The sequence below is a fragment of the Mastomys coucha genome, unplaced genomic scaffold, assembly GCF_008632895.1.
Source record: "Mastomys coucha isolate ucsf_1 unplaced genomic scaffold, UCSF_Mcou_1 pScaffold5, whole genome shotgun sequence".
NCBI lineage: Eukaryota > Metazoa > Chordata > Mammalia > Rodentia > Muridae > Mastomys > Mastomys coucha.
This window is the reverse complement of record NW_022196911.1, coordinates 68,621,535-68,638,788: the sequence shown is the minus strand read 5'-3', so window position 1 is coordinate 68,638,788 and position 17,254 is coordinate 68,621,535. Positions and strand designations below refer to the sequence as shown.

The 17,254-nt window shown below is 46.3% G+C and overlaps 2 protein-coding genes across 7 annotated transcripts in view; one reads left to right on the top strand and one right to left on the bottom strand.

Annotated features, from left to right (window-relative positions):
- Nucleotides 1–6,009, bottom strand: part of Shpk (sedoheptulokinase) — a 27,329-nt gene extending 21,320 nt beyond the window's left edge. Inside the window, exons 1-2 of the mRNA XM_031355170.1 lie at nucleotides 5,676–6,009; nucleotides 1,056–1,197 (exon numbers count right to left, since the gene is read on the bottom strand). Of these exons, the coding sequence (XP_031211030.1) occupies nucleotides 1,056–1,197; nucleotides 5,676–5,837 (304 nt within the window). The 5' untranslated portion in view covers nucleotides 5,838–6,009. The remainder of the gene's footprint in view (nucleotides 1–1,055; nucleotides 1,198–5,675) is intronic.
- A 35-nt stretch (nucleotides 6,010–6,044) lies between these two features.
- The window catches only part of Ctns (cystinosin, lysosomal cystine transporter), a 23,807-nt gene continuing 12,597 nt past the window's right edge, over nucleotides 6,045–17,254 (top strand). The window contains exons 1-5 of one of the 6 annotated variants that reach the window (XM_031355175.1): nucleotides 6,045–6,445; nucleotides 8,598–8,677; nucleotides 12,098–12,176; nucleotides 12,254–12,365; nucleotides 13,561–13,645. In XM_031355175.1, coding sequence (XP_031211035.1) covers nucleotides 12,143–12,176; nucleotides 12,254–12,365; nucleotides 13,561–13,645 — 231 coding nt within the window. In that variant the 5' untranslated portion in view covers nucleotides 6,045–6,445; nucleotides 8,598–8,677; nucleotides 12,098–12,142. The remainder of the gene's footprint in view (nucleotides 6,446–8,597; nucleotides 8,678–12,097; nucleotides 12,177–12,253; nucleotides 12,366–13,560; nucleotides 13,646–17,254) is intronic. The other 5 variants (XM_031355171.1, XM_031355173.1, XM_031355176.1 and 2 more) reach the window with 5 other exon arrangements.

The following is a 17,254-nucleotide window of genomic DNA, read 5'->3' as shown; positions in this document are numbered from 1 at the left end:
GGAGGAGGAAGAGGAGGAGGTTTTGCCTGTTAAAGTGATAGCAACTAAAATTATGTGAAATTATGTAAGGATTAGAAACTCTACCCAGTTTGGGGGGGAGGGGGGAGGCAAGAAGGATGGCACAGACCTGTAATTCCAGCTACTTAAGAGGTTGAGACAGGAAGGTCATAATTTTTTTTTTTTTTTTTTTTTTTTTGCAGTCTGCCTGAGCTACTGTGAGTTCAAGGCCAGCCTAAGCAATTTATCTATCAAGTCACTACCTCAAAATAAAAAAAAAAAAAAATTAAAAAGAACTGGGGCATAGTTCAGTGATAGAGTACTTGCCTAGCACACATGAGGCCCCAGGGTCGAATCCCTAGAAACCACAAAAGGTTTCCAAGTACCACCCTGGGTAGTTGGAAGTAGACGCAAGAGGATCAGGAGTTCAAGACTAGTGTTAGCTACATAATGAGTTCAAGGCCAGCCTAAGCTATACAAGACCAAATCTAAAAAATTAATTAATTAATTAATTAATTAATTAATTAATTAAAAAAACTATACCCAGGGCCAACAAGATGGCTGAGCAGCTAAAAGTGCTTACTAGACAAATCTTACCACCTGAATTCCATCCCCAGACCTCTAATAGATGAGAACACACACACACCCACACACACCACATGAGCATAATAAATTTTATATACTTTTTTTAAATGCTCAAATCCAGTTCCCACTGGCATCTTGTCCAGTTACAGCTAATCCTGTTGCCCCTGGCACAATAAAAAGAAAGCTATGGGAAATCCTCTCTATTAAATCCTGAGGAAAATTCAAACTCACTTTCTCCTCTGACTGTCCCCAAGTAACAGGCATGGATACACAAGCAGACAGTTTGAGTCTTCATTACACATTTGACTCAGACAAAATGTACACAGAACACAGGTGACAGCATATACTGGGCTGTCCTGAGGAGCGAGGCCCTAGGCCCGTGCCAGGACTACCTGACCCTGGTCCAAGAGCCCCTTGCCGCCCTGTTCTTGGTCTGGTAAGTGACCGCGGCATGAGATCATTACCCAGCATACCTTGTCCTGCTTTCCAAAACACGATGCCATGCATCTGTCCAGACACTCCGATGCCCCCAACTCTCTGGAGCTGCTGCCGGGGAAGGGCATCAAGGCATTCATTTAGGGCTTGGATGATTCTAGTCACATCCTGCTCCCGCCCCTAAAAACAGAACAGGACAGGGTGGGCACGGGCAGACAAACAGACGGACCAATGAGGGAAGGCCTCCAGGGATCTCAGACAGAAAAATCATTCCCCAAATATGGTCTGCCTAGCTCCAGCTGTGCTGGCCTGAGACTATCCGACAAAGGCCCATTCCCCACCTTCAGGGAGGAAGCGCAGCGCTGGACAGTTCAGCTGATATATTAAGCTCTGCTGAGAAAAGTCGATTCCACCATCAATAGGAGAAATAAGCAGAGGGTCTCCAAACAAGGAATGTGGAAGGGTAGGGCTAGAGACAGAGGGTGGCAGGTGAAATTCCCCTCCCTCCCCTCCATTCCTGGTGTGCTGGAATGAATGACTGCACACAGATTCAAAAGGAGAAAAAGCAAATAGATTTATTAACAAGCAAGAGGACAAAAATAAATAAATAAATGAATCACAGCATGGGGAGAAGGAGAGGCAACAAGGACCCAGTGAAGTTTATATTACCACTCATTTATAGAAGTAAGGAAAAAAGAATAGGGAATACGGAGAATTTGGAAAGTTCTACATGATAAGGGAGGAGCAGAAATTAGCTGGTAAGATGAGTCTCTTCAGAACTCAAATGAACCCAAAGGATGGAGATTAATCACCGAGAAAGAGAAGTTTCTGCGTGAGGGCTACATCCCTCAGTCTTTCCGACTGAGCCTGAGGGTGAGCTTTCAAGTGGGATGGAAGGCAGGTCTAACGCCCTTGTAGACTGGTCTTTGTGGGGGACAAGGAGGGGAGTGGAAGAAGCCATCTTGCCCTATTGCCCAGGCTGGCTCTGAACTCCTGTCCCAGCAATCTCCCTTCCAGCCTCGGCCTCCCAAGGAGCTGATATGCAGCTTGCAGCTTGGTCTTGACAGAACTAAGAGAAATGGAGAAGTCCATGTGTTGGGGTGAGGAGAGACTAGGCTAGGACCTCTAACTTCCACTGTATCAACATTCTCGGTATACTGAGAGATGCCAAACTGGGGGATATCATCCTCCTGGGAACAAACTGAAGCATGGTCAGGATAGCTCAGGCTAACAGGTCAACACAAAGGAAGAACAAAGAAGGAAGATAAGCCAGGGTGAGCCGGGGATGGAGTGGATTGTGTAGAGAGCATGTCCCAAGCAGCCAGCCCCAGACCCTAACAAGAAGTCCGTCACTGTGGCAGCCAAAGTAGACAGCAGTGAAAGAGACACAAAGGAGGTCCACCCCTGTGCGTGATCTCCACGGAGGAAGGAAGACAGGGAGGGGAGTGGTGAAAGAAGTAAGTAGAGGGGGCATTGCTTTAGGACACAGTCCAAATGGCAGCCATTAACCGTATGTGTCCAGTCTGAACTGAAATGTTTCATATGTATAAGTTACACCTGAGGGCCGAGGAGATGGAGGTCAGTCAAGCACTTGCCATACAAGCACAAGGACCTGAGTTTAATCCCTGGAACCCATGTTTTAAAAAGTCTGGTGCTATGCTGTGTACTTGTAATACTAGCACTGGGGAGGCAGAGATAGGCAGATCCCTGGGGCTCTGGAGCAACAGCCAACCTCCAGGCCAGCACCAGGCCAGCAAGAGGTACTTTAAAAGGGACAGAGTTGGTCATGAATAAAACCTGAGGACTAGGGCTAGAGAGATGGCTCAGCGGGTAAGGGCACTGACTGTTCTTCTGAAGGTCCTGAGTTCAAATCTCAGCAACCACATGGTGGCTCAACAACCACCCGTAATGAGACCTGACACCCTCTTCTGGTGCGTCTGAAGACAGCCACAGTGTACTTACACAGTGTATAATAATAAATAAATCTTTGGGCCAGAGCGAGCGGGGCCAGAGTAAGCAAAGGTCCTGAGTTTAATTCCCAGCAACCACATGATGGCTCACAACCATCTGTACAGCTACAGTGTACTCATATACATTAAATAAATAAATAAATATTTTTTAAAAAACCCTGAGGACTAAGGAATACAGTACAAGGTTGGCCTCTGGCCTATGCATGCATACACATACACATGAGCATCTAAGTGCACACACCCTAGTTCAGAGTTAATATGAATAATGCATAATATCTCATTAACACATCTCTACTATCGAATGTTAAAATGATATTTTATACACAGTAAGTAAAACTACATAATGAAAATTAGTTTTATCCCAGCACTCAGAAGGCAGAAGCAGGTAAAACTTTATTACATAGCAAGTTCCTAGCCAGCCAGGTTTACATAGTGAGACTCTGCCTCTCAATAAATAAATAAATAAGAAACTTTTAAATTAAATTAATTTTACCCATTCCTTTTACTTCTTTTAAAATAGCTACTCGAAAGCTGATAATTACATGTGTGGCCCACATTTGTGATTTGCATCTCTGTTACAGACAGTGGTAGTTGAAAAGTCCCCCAAACGGCCATCAGATGGCACACCATCTCAGGACAGAGGGCCTCTGTTTAAAGTGGGTCCAGGGTGAGTGAGTTGTGTGGGTAGAGAGCACGGAGGAGGAAAATGAGCCAGCTCGAAGTAAAGACAAGGAGGTTGTGTTCATTTTAGGGTTGAGCTGGACCACGGACAGCCCTGGGACAATGGGCACACCCATACTGTAACAGGAAAGCCATTGTTGCTGCTCTTTCTTAGTTGAAAACATCAGTGGGTCCATACCCAGTTCAGGCCCTAGAACTCCAGACTTGAAAAAAGTGCTCAGCAACTCATTCAAAGCCACCCATCTCCGTACCCTACAACTGAGGAGCCTGAGCCAGAGACAAGCAGCTAAGACTCTGTCTCCCTCCAAAACCTTGTATTTTAGCTGCATGGGGTGGAACATGTGAGGAAGATCCAAGTTTGAGGCCAGCAAGACCCTATCTCCTAACAGGGTGGGGAGGTAGGGGGAGAGATCAATTTCATGAGAAACGGGCAGTGCCTGAACCTACTGTACTATAATCCTGGCCCAGCTCCTTACTTCCCCAGGATCAGAGCCAATTTCTTCATGTTATAATTCATGAAGTCAAGTGGTCATTCTAAAATGCCCTGAGGCCCCAACCAAATTAAATGCGAAGGCCTCTGGGAAAATTAGAAGTGCTCCCACAATCTTTATCTTCTGTAACACACCCTAGCAAAGTAGATTCTGAACCCCCAAAGAACTGAATACAGACCCTTAGCAAGAGTGTTTGAGACATGAAGCTCAACTGTGGGGTACTGCACTCAAGCCAAGTTTCTGGCTGGAGAAAGCCTTAGTGGCCACCTAGTTCAGATCAGGGAACAAGTGGAGACCAAGAAAAAAGTGAGAGGTTGACCTCTCACCTTGACATTCATATCTGTAAATTCACTGACTATAAACTGGCCCTTTCAGGAAACTAACATGAGTGGAATCTGAGGCCATTCTGAGCCTATTTACATCATCTCCCAACAGAATCCATTGTCTTTAATTCATTAGGTTTGTTTTAAAGATGTTTGTGTGTGTATGTGTATATATATATATATAATGTGTATATATATTTAGTGTGTGTATATATATACATGTGTGTATATATACTGCATGTGTATGAATATATATAGCATGCATATGTGTCTATGTATATATATATGTGTGTGTATGTGTATGTATATATATACTATATGTGTATATATTTATATAGTGTGTGTTAATATGTATATGTGTTTATGTGTATACATGTATGTGTGTGCACACACACACACACACACACACGTGCCTGTCATGGGGCACATGTGGCAGTCAGGGGGGAGCTTTTAAGAAGTCAGTTCTTTCCCTCCATGATGGGTTCTGAAGATAGAATTCAGTCACCAGGCTCACTCAGCAATTGTTATTACTGCTGAACCATCCTGTGGACCCCTGGATATGTACTTTTCTATCTTCTAGTTTTCAAAAGCCAGTGGTCGTAGTGTCTAATCATCAGTCTGATTCTTTTTTTAAAACTCAATCAGCTTATCTCAGTGTCTTCCCACCTGCCCTGACAACTTTCCCCCAGAGACTCTCGGCTGGAGCGGGAATTCTTTGAGTAACCAAGTGAAATTATCAGTTCACTTGCACTTCTGCGGAATGAGGTGAGCCTAATTCTACATCTCGTTTCCAAAGCACAACCTGCCTGGGGTTGGGGGTGGGGAATGTTGCCTGAACTAGAGGGCACTGGGCCATGAGCGGCGAGCGTGATAGTCAGGCCTGTGGTTATCACTCTGAAAGCAAGTCCTCTCAGCTCAAAGTACAAAAAGTGATGGGCGGAGAGTAGAGGGATCCAGCGCCATGGTCAGGGGCCCCAGAAAAGCCTGAGAGCGGGAAGATCAGTGTCAACAGGTGGGAAAGCTCCCTGGGCAAAATCTAACGGCTTAGCTTGAACTGCAGCAGGCTCTGAGGACCTGGAGGAAAAGGCAGCAGGCCTTGGAGGTCCGACAGATTGGGCAGTCAGGGGGACTTCTTCGCGGAAAGGTGTTGCCCAGGGTCGTCCGGGGACGGCGGCTCCAGGGCTCTGCCTCACCTGGGGCCCGGCCGCCGCGCTCTCGGTCTCTGCCCTCGCAGCCCGGGCGCAGCTCGCCAGCACCACGAACCCGGATGGGTGGCCGGGTGCAGCCTCCAACAGGGCGGCCTTCACGGACGTGGTGCCCAAGTCGATACCGAGAGTGACGGGTCGCGAAGCCATGGCAGCGGTGACAGCACAGCTCGGCTGGCTTGCACAGCACGCCGGAGGCACACTTCACCCGGGAGGGCAGGAAGGGGGCGGAGCTTCCTTGTCAATCTTTTCACCGTTCCTATTGGTCGAGGGAATCAGACACCGCGCGCTCCTCGCAGCGGCCTCCGGCGATAGGTGGAGAGACGACAGAAGGCGGGATCTATTGGTCAGAGGTTCCGGGACAGTGCCTGGCGTCCCAGGGTCTTTCAGCCAGGAGCACAGGATTTCAGAGAGACAACAGAAACCTCGAGAGCCCTCCCTCCCCTACAAGAGACTAGATCTCCCCTCACATCCTAGCTTCTGTCCCTGCCAAAGTGCCTATGCTCTTCTGCCCTTCCACCCTTCCCACAAGCCTACCAAGCGTTATCCGCCTATGACTCGTGAAAACTACAACTTCCAGAGCTCCCTGCACGAGGCTCTCGGCTTCAAGTCAGGTGGTTCAGGTCAGGTGACAGCTGGCCCCGCTTTAACACAAAGTCAGCGGAGCCCAAAGAGTCCCTTACATTCTTAAGCGGTATCTGGTACAAGATTGCTGCTTTCTCGGTGAAGTTCGTCCACCAGGCCTGGGAAGCTGTCAGGTGAGAACCATCGCGATCGAGACAGCTAACCCTTTTTCTGGTAGGACACCACCCACCCCAACAGATGTTAGCCCCGCGCCTCAGAGGGGCATCCTACCGCGAATCTAGCCACTTTCAGCAGCGCCTGGGTTTCTAGCCTCTGGCCCCAACCCTGGCCCGCACATCCCCAGGTTGTAGGACCAGGGTGTTTGCTTGCCTTATGTGGCGCTGCCTGAATCTGCCTTGGGAATGTGCAGGTAGCTTGGGGTTGAGGGGTAGATGCCGATAGGACCGTTCCAGGAGCTCCTGTTGATTCCCCCAGAGAAAGAGAGGATACGGGTCTTGCCTTTTCAGTAATATTGAGGAAAATAACTACCTATGCTTGCTGGGAGCCCTGGGTGGTAGTAGTAATAACATTACATCATTGTTTCTCAACTTTTTTTTTTTATCTTATCAATCCGCCTCCTTAAACTTTTAATACAGCTGGTAAGCTCTATTTTTTGTATTATGACGTTTGGGAGAGAGATAAGCAGTAGTTACAGCTATTTTTCAGATCTCCAGAGCCCGTTTTAGCACCTTTGAGAATGTATGCCTGATATTTCATCTCACTGTAATTCTGTGGTGTGAATACCACTGTCCCTGTTTCCCCATTAGGAAGCATGGGTTAATAAGTATTCCAAAATCATACAAGTAAATGGAAAACCTGGGACTTGGATAGTTCATCTCCAGGGAGCATATTCCTAGTCCAAACTGTGCTATCCCTTCAGGAATGTGTGTCTCCCCACTCTCGTGGATTGTGGCCAATCAGGTCCACTGGGGCAGTGGGAGTAGAGACAAAGAGAGATGGGCATGGTTTTGGAAGCCCTGTGAGTAGGTATGGTGAATGACCACTCCAAGATCAGCTTATAAAGTTTTGGGGACTGAAGGTAGGAACATCCAGGATGGGCAAAGGTCATTGGCTGAGGGCTTAGGGTAAAATGCCCTATTAGCATGGGGAAGCATTTCGGGAATCTCAGGTGCTCACTGAACAGGTTCTTATCAAGAGGAAAGAAATTGATCCTGTAATCTTACTAAGGCTCTGTGGCATTTGTCGGGTAGGGGCCTGTGTTGGGGCTTTGAATTCCCCAGACAAGGTCAGAGAATGAGAAGCCCCACTGTGCTGACCCCATAAGCTATCCAGTCATGGTGGACTCTGACCTTAATTAGCAGAGTTTTTCTACAGAGGAAGCTCCAGGTTGTGGACCAAATACAAGACTACCTCAGACACCTGACAAAGGGAAGCTGCCACAGGAGATCTCTGATTCCAGGTTGCTCTTGAGTGGGGGATAGTAGAGGCTCTTGAAAGTGTGCCATCTGATTGAAGTGGGGAAGATGGTTAAAACACACACACACACACACACATACCAGAAGATGGGCATGGCCAGTCTTGTAACTTCTGCCTTGTAACTTTTTACAAGCCTAGTTGTGTGTTTGACCAACTGATCTTTTTAGCATTGTGAGCGCCATCTGTTCGGGGGTTTCTCCTTCAGGATGTCTGAGCCTTTAGCACTGACAGAGTGAATTTCACAGTCCATATCTGCTTCAGAGAAACTAGGGAAGGGATTTTTATTGTTTATTATGTATATACCATTCTGCCTGCATGTATGCCTGCAGGCCAGAAGAGGACACCAGATCTCCTTACAGATGGTTGGGAGCCATCATGTGGGTACTGGGAATTGAACTCGGGACCTCTGGAAGAGCAGCAGTGCTCTTAACCTCTGAGCCATCTCTCCAGCCCACAGTTTGTTTGTTTGTTTGTTTTAAGAGAAGAACATTGCCAGTGAAATGTGGGGGGTTGGGGAGAATGTTAGTTGATTGGTTGGTTTTCCTGTTAACTGGCTGAGGAAAGCAGTTGAGGGAAAAGTGCAGACCTGTGCTCACATCCTCAGAGTAGGACTTTACACAACCCATATAGCTGCTCTGAGTGGCTCTACCCATTACATGAAACCTAGATAGGTCCTCTCCAGGGCCTCCTTCCCAGAGGTTGTGATGCCAGGCCTGTGAGGTCAGAGGTATGGAGGAGAAGCCCTTTATGAACTGTCTCACTGTCATGGGTGAGGAAGCATGTTGTCCATCAAGAGCTGAACTAATCCAACCTTAACATGCCTCTCTCTTGCTCTTCTTTTCTTCCTAGTTCTGAGAAAGCAAAGAACATGATGAAGAATTGGCTGCTTATTTTGACCCTTTTCCTCTTGAAGTTCACAGAGAAATGTGGTAAGTTTAAGAATGGCTTCTCGGCTTTGTTAGAAGGAAATAGTGGAAAGAGTAACCTTTTTTTAATTTAATGCCTTTATTGTATTAATAGTATGTTTTTTTCAGCTTTTCATATCTAGGCATATTGTGGTGGGTTTTAATTTTGTTAGGGATGTAATTTTCTTCTCATACTATTTATATAATATAATTTTTTTTTCCTCAAGAACCAAACTTCAAGGTTTATTTGTAAAGAGTAGCCTCTTTGTCACCAAAGGTTTGGTGCTGTCCAGACAACTTATGGTTGGCCTGCCACTCAAGAGAGGTAGCCAGACCCAGTTCTGGTGTAGGGACATTATACAAAGAGCCAGATGGTCCCAAGCATAATTGGCATTTTACCCTGGGGTACCTCTTGCCTTCTTGGTATTAGCACAGGTAACAGTTGGTTCTCTAGTCAGCCTGGATGGCTCACTCTCAGAGTCTCACCAAGCAGAGACAGTATCTGTAAAGAATAGCCTGGGCTTCTGCCCTCTGGGCCTTGCAGAAAGGGTTATAGGCCCCAGGAGACACTAGGGAGGCCTTGTACCTAGTTCTCCCAGATACAGACACAAGAAAAGTCTACCTGGCCCCACACTGTAAGAGAAAATACTTCTCCCTTAGAGGAGATTGGAACTGGCTACAACATCCCAAGCCACACAGGAAGCACACTGCTGGTATTTATACATCAAGTGCTGTTGTCATCCCAGATATCCTTGCAATACCGAAGACATTTCTCCCTCCTGTAAATAGCTGTGTTTAGAATTCACAGTGCCCAGATCATCAGATAGGTTGTTACTCCAAAGCAAATGTACCCTGAATTCCCTCACTAACAATTTCTAGCAAACCTAGGGCATACCCTAGAAATCCTACACACGTTCCATGAAGCTGCACACACTGTCTATATCCACCATTATGGTTGTCTGTCCTCTTGATGGCCATGGAACTGCTCATCTGAGCAGCTCATCCAGGTTTGGTAACTGTCAATCATGTTCTTTTGAAGCCACACCTCATAGAGAAGTAATCTCTGAAGAAGGGGGCGGGAGGATGCAGGGGAAACGACCTCAGACCTTGAGGCCTGGTCATGCCACCTTTCTTCAGAGGAATGCCATAGCCACACTCAGCCCTACAGACTCTACTGAATCTGCCTCTCTGGGAAGTGAGTGCCTGCGCTTGGGTGTGCATGAGTGCATGAGCACATGATGGATTCTACCTAGGAGATAATGGCAAATCCTGCTTGGACTCAGATTACACAGAGGATAAACTGAGACTCAGTCCAGGTAGAGAGCTTCGCAGATGGAGGACTGGAATAGGGACTCCATTCACCCCTTCTCTGTGAAGGAACAGTGAAAGGTACTGTAAAAGTAAGAACCTGAGATTGGAGTGGATCCCAGCCTCACTCTGCCAGACTTTTCTTCTCTGTTGGGGGCATCAGCATCAAGGACAAGAGATCAACAGAAAAGTCCTCCAGAGTTTGTCGTTTCTGACTCTGAGTGTCGTTTCTGACTCTGAGTGGAGTTGTGGCAGCTCAGTCTAGTATCAGCCTGGGCTTTGAACCCAATGAAAGAAGCTTTGAGTCTTTGTTTAGTTGTTTCTAGTTACTATGTGGGCAGAGCTCCTTTACTCTTAGAGGGAGTTTCCTTGACTTAAAATAGGACTGAAAATTGTTCATTGTCGAGATCATTATCAAGTGGGGATTGAGAGAGTAACAGAAATGGTAGTGTGCCTGTAGTCCCAGCACTCTAGAAGCTGAGAAAGGAAGATCAGTAGTGTCCATGTGTCCCAGGAAGACTTGGCAACATAGTGAAACCTCACTCCCCCAGTCCCAAAAGTACCAGCAGCAATGGCTAGGGTGAGGTGGGGTGCAGAGTGGGCACTAGCCAATAGCGGTGGCTTAGACCTATAATGTCAGCTACGTGAGAGGCTGAGGCAGGAGGGTAACAGGGTTAAGGTATTTGTGGGCTATGGGAAAAAAATTAATTGAAGGCTACAGGGACCAATCTGTCCTGAGTCATCCATCCAGGTGAAGGGTCTTGAGACTGTGTACTATGAAGAGTCACATCTGGGAGACTTGCAACTTGGGGACAGCCAGCATCTGCATTTATACATGGGGACCAAGCTGGAGAAAGCAGTTCAGATGTGGCAGAGCCGAACCCCAAAGTATGAGTTTCAAGCTAGTGAGCACCTGGGGATGTGAGGTGACTCTCCCAGGAAATGTCCATGCAGAGGAGTAAAAACAATCGGTGGAAACACCAAGGAGAGAGACCAGTTGAGGAGGTTGGAGGAGACACTGAAGCTCCTCCTTCCAGTCTGAGCTCTGAAACATCAGGTCCTGGTTCTTCATCCCTGCTGTGGAGGGTTCTAGGTAGAGGCCAGCAGCTTCTATCCCTGTGAGAGCCATCTTTACCATACTGAACACTTCTTCCAATACATAAGATGCCCTCTCCTCTCCTGGTCTGGATCCCTGATCATGACTTCTAGGATATGCATATCCTTGAAGTCTGTGAGAGGGGCAGGTATGTCATGAAGCACTGAGCATATTTGAGGATGGCACAATGACAGGGGAGGTCAAAGAATACAGAAATTACTCAGGGAAGCCAGCCAGCCATGCCCTGGGACCACAGTGTGCTGGAGTACTTGATCTCCTGTCTTTTTTGATGCTGGAGATTGGATTCAGGGTCTTAGGAACACTGCCCTTATATCCTACCTCCTCCGAGCTGCATTCCCAGTCTTCCCCTCACCCCAGAATGGTTTTCTAACACCCAAACCTGCTTCCTTCATGCTGGCAGCCTGTTTGTCCTCCTCCTCCTGGGTTAGCACCTTAACGCCAAGAAGCAAGCCCTGATAGTGAAAAGCGTATGTCCCTCGCCGTTCCAGTCCCCAGCAGGCAGACAGCCTCAGGAAAGCAACCATGCATGGGTTGAGCTGAGTCTGCAGGAAAGCCCAGAAGGTTCTTTAGAACTATGTCAGCCAGGCCTTGTGCCCATCTCAGAATGCAGGAAGGAGACCAAACCAAGTTTTCAGAGGGGACCCATCCGCTGTCCCCCTGCTGAGGTAGATGGTTCTAGTCTGCCCTTTCCAAACACAGATGTTGCTTTGGATTTCTTTTTTTTTTTTTTTTAATAACTTTTGGGCTCTGTAGTTCCTAAACTATTTCTGGGGAACTCAGATTGTTCACAGAGGGGAAGGAGGAGGAAGTCCCAGCACTTCCTGCTCTAGCCTGTGGCCATCTGGCCCTGGTTGCAGAGATGGGAAGAGCACAACATATGCCTGGAAGTAGACCTAGGAAGCAGGACTGAGCAGGGGCTGGTGAGTTCAGATGGCAGAGGCCCAGTGCCCACTTCTCCCTGTGGGCTGAGAGCTCTCTGGCATGATGGTGACTCATGTCATTGACTTGGGTCTTTTCAGAGTCTACTGTCAGTCTCACTGCTCCTCCCACTGTGAAGCTGGAAAATGGTACTTCAACCAACGTCAGCATCACCACTGGGTAAGTACTCAGGCCCAGTTCTGTCCTCAGCCCCTCTGGCACAGTCTGCATGTGATGTTCTTACATCTCTGTTGTAGGACTTAAAAAAAGAGTGGTCCAAGTCCAGGGCCTCAGAGCAGGGTCCCAGAGTCAAACATGTACAGAGCCTGGATGGAACATGAGCTCTTCCCTCTGGAAAGGAGGTCACAGGTGATGCCAGACTTCAAGACCCTTCCCAAGAATAAATATTTGAGCAAAACCCTAAAGATGAAGGGGCAAGGAGCTGAACCCCTGAGCACCACAGCGCTGCTGAGATCGCTTGCCAAAGCGGACAAAGTGACAGTATCAAAGGGTCCCACTTGTCCCAGCTTACACTTTGCCTTTGTCCAACTTGCTGACACCTACTGGTTTCGGCCTGAAGGTCCTGGCTTGGTTTACCCTCCACCAAAAGATATTCATCTATGTTCATGGCCTTCGCTGCTCCACCGTGCCTACGGCTCCCAGCCATGGCCTTCGCTGCTCCACCGTGCCTACGGCTCCCAGCCATGGCCTTCGCTGCTCCACCGTCCCTATGGCTCCCAGCCATGGCCTTCGCTGCCCCACCGTGCCTATGGCTCCCAGCCAACACAACATCCTTTACTCCTCACCTGCTCTGGAAAGCCTGATCTCAAACCCAAGCTTTGGTGCCCAAGCCTCCTCACAGACCTGCTGCTCTGTCCTCTGGGCCGTGCACACCTATCTCCTGTAAACCATCCAGCTTATCTGCTTACCTCCACCTCTTTGGAATCCTTAAATGGCTTCCCACATTTGAGACTCCCATGGGTTGCTCCCAGAGAACATCTCCTTCAGTCCCTGCTGGCTTTCACACCACACCCTGCTCAGGCCTAACTCTATCAAAGGAGCCTTTCCCACTGGGACAGAAAACCATAGGCCTTACCCCCTGACCCCTGTTATTCATAACCAGGATTCCACCCCACCTAACCCCAAAGGGACATCTAGTCTCCTGATAGAGCAGGAACAGGGTTCCACCTCTTAATTCTCTCAGTTTAGGGGCAAATATCTAGATAATGGAGAACAATGAAAGTAAACATAAAATCATGCAAAAGATACCTGACACAAAAAACTCTGAGCTGTCAGATCATCTGTGTATAACATATAAAAACAGCAACTCCGTGATGTCAGGGTCGTGGTTATCCTCGGGGTCAGGAGACTGGAGGGGAGCAGAACAGGGCTTCTGTGGTGTTGGAAATCCTGGAGGTTGGACATATATAAGCTGAGCACATTGCCCTTGCCGGTGCTGATTTCTAGAGAAATGAAGGCCTGGTTGTGAGATCCAGAGGGTTGATTGCTATCTTACACGGTCCAACTTCCCAGCAGTAACAAGGCTCTTATCTTCCTTCCATAGGCATCCACTAAATGTAACCTTGGTGATCACTTTTGAAATCACATTTAGTTCAAAAAATCTTACTATTGTGGAGCTTCCTGATGAAGTAAGTAACAGACCTTCGCTAATGCGTAAACATAAAGCAGTGCTAGGCAACAAAACATATGTTAGTTAAGAGCTTGTGGAAGTAAGTCACTTGGGCTGTCCCATTCCATCATCCTAGAAATCTGTGGTTTGGGCTTTATTGCACTCTTCAAGGATCAGTATTTTTGCCGGGCAGTGGTAGCTCACACCTTTAATCCCAGCACTTGGGAGGCAGAGGCAGGCAGATTTCTGAGTTCGAGGCCAGCCTGGTCTACAGAGTGAGTTCCAGGACAGAGAACCCCTGTCTCGAAAACCAAAAAAAAAGGATTTTCTGCAGTATAGTTTGGAAGCTTTCATCCATCCAATAGGATGAATAGCTTCTGGGGTCAGTCCTACAGCGTAACCATGGTCAGTAATAATAGGGTATAATGTATAGTCAGGTGCCAAAAAAAGAAGCCTGAGGCAAAGGTCGTTCTGAGAACGGAGAAGTTCTAAAGAATTTTAAGGCCCTGCCACATCCACGGATAGGCGTTATCAGCCTTACTTTAAAACATTTTGGGAAATGACAGAGTTCTCAGTAACATACATGAGGCTTTAGCTTCAGCCCCTGGCACAAGCATCCGCACACACAGACACACACACGTAAAAGGATTTTTATTCTCTTGGCATAGTTTTCTTCAAAGCTTACTGTCTCCATCTAACCTAGCCTTAGTCCTGGGAGCTTTAGCCTTTCACAGTCTTACCTAGATCTAGAAAGTTTTCAGCCTCTAAGACTTACTGCTGAATAAGCTCACCCTTTCTTGTTCTTTCTGATCTCTGGCTGGCTGGTTCAACTCAGCTGTTCTAGCTCAAACTCCTCACTGATTGAGTCAACCTGGCCTCTTTCTCAGCCTCTCCTAAATATTGCACTGCTTGGCCTCAAAATAACTTTGGCAATATGTTCCAATCTTCTGGCTCCTTCTTTTTCTTTGGCTCATTTTGTCTTCATCTGTGTCTAGCTTGTTCTCTCTCTCTCTCTCTCTCTCTCTCTCTCTCTCTCCCTCCCTCCCTCTCTCTTCTCTTCTCTTCTCTTCTCTTCTCTTCTCTTCTCTTCCCTCCTTCCATCCCTCCCTCCCTCCCCCCTCTCTGCAACCTTTGTACTCCTGTCCTAGTAAAACTGTCTTCTTTTATTCTCCTTTTTTTCCTCCTCTTTTTTCTCTCTCTCTGTGCTCTTTGTTTGTTTTGTTTTTGTCAAGACAGGGTTTTTCTATATAGCCGTGGCTATCCTGGAACTAACTCTGTAGACCAGGCTTGCCTCAAACTCAGAAATCTGCCTGCCTCTGCCTCCCAAGTCCTGGGACTAAAGGCGTGCACCACTATCACCTGGCCTCTGTGCTCTCTTAAATACTTTCCCTTTCTCTTTCTTCTCAAGAGAGTTGGGCATATTCTGTCTCTGACTCATTCTGTCAAATCTTTCTCTGATTCGTCACTTTGTCTGCCACTCAATTAGAAATCACATTCAAACATGGTTGCTTCCTTCTACAAACTAAATTTAACTTCTTTGAGATTAAAGGTGTGTACTAAGGGCCCATCTGTATTCTAGATAGAGGGATTAAAGCTGTATGCTAAGGTTGAACCACACCAAAACTAAAAACACTTTTTCAATAAATAACATAATCTTGGGGTTCACAGTGTGATCAAATCTATCTATCTATCTATCTATCTATCTATCTATCTATCTATCTATCTCAGCTTTATGGCTGAGGCCAGCATACACCACAATGAAAGACATAGTCCCAACAGCAGGTCTGGTGCAAAGACCCTGAGCTTTGCTTGATCTGCAGACTCCCAGAAGAACAGACACGATAAGTTAGTTTAGATGTAGACATCTAAATAAAGGTATCCATTTGTAAAAATACATGAAAGTCAAGAATTTCAGGCAAAAGAAGTTAAACACACACACACACAAAAAAAAAAAAATGGGCTTTTTAAGTTTCCTTGAACATAAAATACAAAGCAGTGAATCCATGGTGTCAGGCAGTGGATAGCCTCAGGGTCAAGAGACTGGAGTCAGGTAGAATGGAGCTTCCTGGGTATTAGAAATTCTCATTTCTTGTTCTGGAGGATGAATGTGTGCAATTTGTAGACACTTCATCAAGCTATGATGTATGTACTTGCCTGTATATGTATTATAGGCCAAGCTTTTTTCTTAATTAATATTGGGAGTCAAAGCTAAATCATTTTGGGAGATGATCTTTATGAATACCTGAACCCACCTTCTCAGTCTCCTGTCAGAGCTAGCCAACAAGGGTGAGGCTGAAGTAGAGAGGGTGACTGAATGAGAACGAGAGGACCACCACTCTGCTGGCAATGGCAATAAACTTTAATGCAAGAAATCTTATATAGTAAAACTCAGTAAGACTAAAAATAGAATTTAACAACAATCATATAGCACAGTTTCTGAGCACCTTCTCACGGCAAAAGCATGCCCACTTCTTCATATCTTACAGCAAATTTTTTTTCCCCATGCCCAGGTGCATGAGGTCTGTTTCTTTAGTCCTTGCACGCACAGCTCTCAGTAGCCTTGAATTACTTCCAAAACATCTTGGGTTCATGGAGCAGTTATGTCCTCAGCTGCAGGGAGATTATCAGAAGGTGCCGCCTCCTTCATGGAGCAGTCATGCCCTCGGCTGCGGGGAGATTATGTGAAGGTGCCCCCTCCTTGCCTTTCAGCAGAGGGGCCACCCCTAAATCTTCCCCTATGCCAAAGAACATTCCCACCATTCAGCAGAGGGGCCACCCCTAAATCTTCCCCTATGCTAAAGAACATTTCCACCACATTTCACCCTGTTTTATTTTATTTAAAAGTCTTCATTGGAAGTTCATCTTGTTCAGCATGCATTTTCATCCTTTTCACCTCCAACGTGGTTCTATTTAAACGATTAATGATTATGCACATACAGCAAGGCATTGTGGATAAAAACACTAAAATAACAAATAAAATCAATACAATCCCTATTCCAAAAGAAACAACATCATGTAAAGAAGGAAATCTAAAAGATAAACTCTTAATAAATCTTAGCTTTTGCTTTAAGCTGGAGAAGCCATAAAATGCTGGAGAACATGAGCCAAGACAGCCAACCACTTCTTAAGATGCTTTCTGCTATTTCTCCTCACTCTGGGGCGAATGGTCATTCTCTGCATCTTCGCCTTCAGTTTTGTTGTATTGCTTTTTGGCATGCCAGACACACCTTTCAGGTATGTCCACCGAGGATTAGGAGAATCTGTAAAGAAAACACAAACGTACCCTCGCCCCCATATTAAAACTGGAAACAGGCCATGTAATGAGTTGTCTAAAGGATCCTTCCATAAAACAGGAGGATACATTGTATAAGAAGGATGCCAGTGTCGATCAGCAGCAGACACTCCGTTAATATCCACATTCAAAAAATTTAAAATAAAAAGGGAATGAGATAAAATAGTTTTTGGTATCATAGGATACCATGTTCCTCCCTTTAATTTTTGTATTTGAGCTTTTAAAATCTGATGTGAATGTTCTACTATGTCTTGTCCTTGTGGATTATGGGAATTCCAGTCTTTAATTCAATATGAAAGGCAGCACAAAATTTTTTAAATCCAAGACTAGTGTATG